General features: G+C 35.5%; 1 protein-coding gene across 1 annotated transcript; it reads right to left on the reverse strand.

The window, feature by feature from the left end:
- Window positions 1-393: 393 nt before the first annotated feature.
- On the reverse strand, window positions 394-3,327 carry LOC140891376 (prefoldin subunit 1). The gene is made up of 5 exons (XM_073299837.1): window positions 3,171-3,327; window positions 3,035-3,088; window positions 2,837-2,949; window positions 2,644-2,728; window positions 394-962 (listed from the first exon to the last, which is right to left on the reverse strand). The coding sequence occupies exons 1-5, from the start codon at window positions 3,192-3,194 to the stop codon at window positions 852-854; spliced, it is 387 nt and encodes a 128-aa protein (XP_073155938.1). The 5' UTR covers window positions 3,195-3,327; the 3' UTR covers window positions 394-851.
- Between the last annotated feature and the right edge of the window lie 373 nt (window positions 3,328-3,700).

Here is a 3,700-nt window from a genome sequence, read left to right on the forward strand (position 1 = left end):
GAACCAATGTTTGCATTTTGATCTTATCGATTATTCGATCGTGTATTAAAATTTTTGAAATAATGAATACAATTGTATACTACATAGACAATACTGCACCATGAACTTGTTCAACTTGGAAGGAGTTGAAAGGCTTGGGGCTAAAAGTAACCTCTATAATTTGATCTGTGATAAATTCAGAGATTTCAAGTATTATGAGTTGTTGAGTTGGTAATCATGTTGTAAATTCACAAAAAACAAAAATTTTGAAGAATAAAATTGGTGAAATTGGGATGGGTTGGAAGTTGAGAGTTTGGATCATGCTAATTATAAATAATTTCATTCGTATTATTTTTTTAAAAATAAGTGTAACCGGACTAGTTATAAACAAAACAAAACAAAACAAAACAACCATTAAATAGTAGTGTGATTTGATTGATATTTGATTCAACTAAGATTTGATAAAACTGAGAAAATTACCTCAAGCCACACAAGCCCGCTACCCAATACTTTACAACCCTCGAAATATCAATCTTGAAATTTCAGAAGTTGCAGCACTCTCCAAGGAGAGATTTGATTGATATTTGATTCAACTAAGATTTGATAAAACTGAGAAAATTACCTCAAGCCATACAAGCCCGCTACCCAATACTTTACAACCCTCGAAATATCAATCTTGAAATTTCAGAAGCTGCAGCACTCTCCAAGGAGAGATCCGCCAGACAAGCAAATACAAAACTTCAAATCTTTTAAAAACATACAACAAGAGTATCTGGTTTCAATTGCTGCCTGATATACGCATAGCCAATAAAGAAACCCGTCTTGATATCGAAAATAAGGCTCCAGCTTGTGTCACGTAACACCAGTGTGGATTATACAGACATAGACATTATCTGTCGAGCAAGACCGGGATCTTGTTGCAACAGCTCCCTCAGGTTGTTCTCTGTCTCAGCCATCTGTTTTTCCAAGTATTCCTTCGACGTCTACTCCATGAACAAATATTTCAATCTCGGATTAATAGCAGGAAAATCCTCGTTCAGAGTATTTTGGGGGAAGTGGCAAAGTTAAGCTTCTAAATGGGATGCATGCACATATTTTAGTTAGTTTCATCCCTAACACACAAGAGCTATTGATAACAAAAGCATTTAATCAATTGTGGTGGTGAGGACAATAGGTTTCAAGTAATTGGCAGATCAGTAACAATAGTTGCTGGTTACCATTATATTTAAAGAATTATACACACGATTTAGTCATGCTTTATCGGGAGCTAGAGGGCCTTAAGCTCCGCTCCCTCCAACTCCTAACAATCTCGGAAAACTCTGTTCACGAGTTAGAAGAAATCATATGAGAAGTATTTGTCTAATCCCCTCCTGGTGTATTTTCCTTTTGTTATATACTAGGAGACATGCCAACCAACTGTATAAGAACAAATGGCGTTTTAAGAAAGGGAAAAGATAGGTAAAGGAAATCAGTGACCTACAAATGATTTCAGTGGTAGATAGTCGGAATCCCATCACATAGATCCTACGTTCAAGTTATACCAAGTTTGAGAGAGTGGTAAAGGAACTCCAAGTAATCATAAGATTTACCCTCTCTAGCTAAGCTCTCTTTGGAAAAGAATGTTCACCAATCACTTGGAAGCTGTTTCATTTATCACACGTTCATGATGTTAACACCAGTTGAGTTCTCACAATTCTTCTTCGATGTGATTAGCAAAAAGATATATTAGCAATCTTCACCATTAAGATTAAAATCCAAACTCAAAGAAGAAACTGATTGGAGCAACTTATATAAAAAGTCAGTAACAGGTATTCTCGAATGAGATTTCAGGTCCACATCAGGCACTATATAGTTGCAAGCAAGTCATGTCCCTGGAAAGTAAACAGACTAACTTTTATTCACATCATTACTCTCTTCATTTTCCCGATAGTACACCACAATATTCACAAACTGCTCTAAACAACACAACAATCAACATCAGTCTCACATTGGAAAGCATGAAGACTCATCGAGATCTTACACAAGTTTTGAGTTCCATGCCATTGCTATCACAACTCACTAGAAATAAAACTAATAATCCTTCTATTTTACACCTTTTTGTTATTTTCTTTGTAGTTGAAATATGAACATATAACCATATAACAAAATATGAAAGAGGTGTCCTTATCTCATTCTCAAAGAAACGATGCATCCAACCATTTATAATATCCTGTCATTAGCCATTAATGCTTCAGCATATGCTAATGCTGAGACCAGTGATTATTTGACACATGTCGCCCACACCTATAGCAGTCTAAGAAAAGAAAATTATGAAGCAAAATCAGACCTTTTTCCATCTGTAAAAGGCTATCATGAGCTTGGCCTCTGGAATTTGAACTTACTCCCAAGATAATTTCTGGCTAATGGTTTAACATAAATGTGTCTTATCACTCTCTTTAGCAAGAATTCACCATTCAATCTAAGAATTTAAAACTCCACAAACTGTGGTTTTCCTTTTCCTCCGCGCCCGCTAGAAAAATCACAATCATCAAGAGGACAAACCATGCAAAAATTTAACACCTGAGGCTTAAAATTGCACCTAAGTCACATCTAAAGTAACTCTTCCGTCTACAAAAACTCCCCAACAACAAAAAAAAAACATCCATGTCAAGAGCAAAACCACACCTGCAACGAGGCTATAGCGTCCTCACTATCTTTCATCTTCTTTTCTTGCTCTTCCATCAAAAACGGTTTGGGCTCCAAAATAAATCTGCCCACATCATCTTAAATTTCAAACATTTGAATTACCACATGACACGGATTTATCGCACATAATTCCATCAAAACAAAGGGGCGAAAGGGATTCGAAACGACTTACGTTCTGCCAACAGATTTATACGCATTGGTATCATCAGACAACTGCTTAAGCTCCTCCAAGGTCAAGTAAGCCCGCTTCTTGTCCCCCTCCTTGTTCCGCAGCTGATTCTGAACCTATATACGTCAAATCAAAAATTTAGCTAACTCACTCGAAATTTCTGTAGATTCTGGACAGCATTCGAGTGGATTTAAAACTAACCTGCTTCAATTTTCCCGTAGTCTCGATCATTCGACCTTGGATTTCTAGAAATGCCTATGTTAATTAACAAGCAAATAAAAATTAATCAACAAATCATCAAATATCATAAAATAAGCGGCAGATTAATGCTGATTACAGTTCGATTTGCTTCGTCGGCCATTTGAGACTTCAAATCAAATGGATTTGGAATTGAGTAGTCGGAAGATCACACTGCTGATAAAACTGGGTGGACAAGGGTTCAATCATTCGATTGATACTGGCCCGGAGCTTTGTGGGCCTCCGAGTATTATAGCTTTCTATGGGCCAGACAAGATGATCCAAAGCATCATGTCTTCTATCGTCTTTCTCAAGGTTCGTCAAAGTGTGTCGAAACCTCATAGTCAAGCTTCAAGCTTTTTAAGTTTAAGCGATTATTACGAGCTTAATCGTAAAAAAAAAAGTTTTTAATTTAAACTATAATTTTAGTTGTATCGAAATGTGAGAGTCAAGCTTCAAGCTTTTTAAGCTTAAGCGATTATTACGAGCTTAAGCTTAAAAAAAACGTTTTTAATTTAAACTATAATTTTAGTCATCTCAAACAAATTAACAGATTAAATAATGAATAAATAAAATAAATTCAATTGTAATGCATTAATTTTTTGTGAGATTTTAATTCAATTTATTTTA

Source organism: Henckelia pumila, chromosome 3 (genome assembly GCF_033568475.1).
Source record: "Henckelia pumila isolate YLH828 chromosome 3, ASM3356847v2, whole genome shotgun sequence".
NCBI lineage: Eukaryota > Viridiplantae > Streptophyta > Magnoliopsida > Lamiales > Gesneriaceae > Henckelia > Henckelia pumila.

Bases quoted from the DNA above. Each gene is read 5' to 3' on its own strand.
- LOC140891376 (XM_073299837.1), bottom strand. From the start codon at position 3,194: ATGGCCGACGAAGCAAATCGAACT. The intron at 3,089-3,170 runs GTAATCAGCATT...TAATTAACATAG, and splicing joins CCGACGAAGCAAATCGAACT to GCATTTCTAGAAATCCAAGG. The intron at 2,950-3,034 runs GTTAGTTTTAAA...TGACGTATATAG, and splicing joins CTACGGGAAAATTGAAGCAG to GTTCAGAATCAGCTGCGGAA.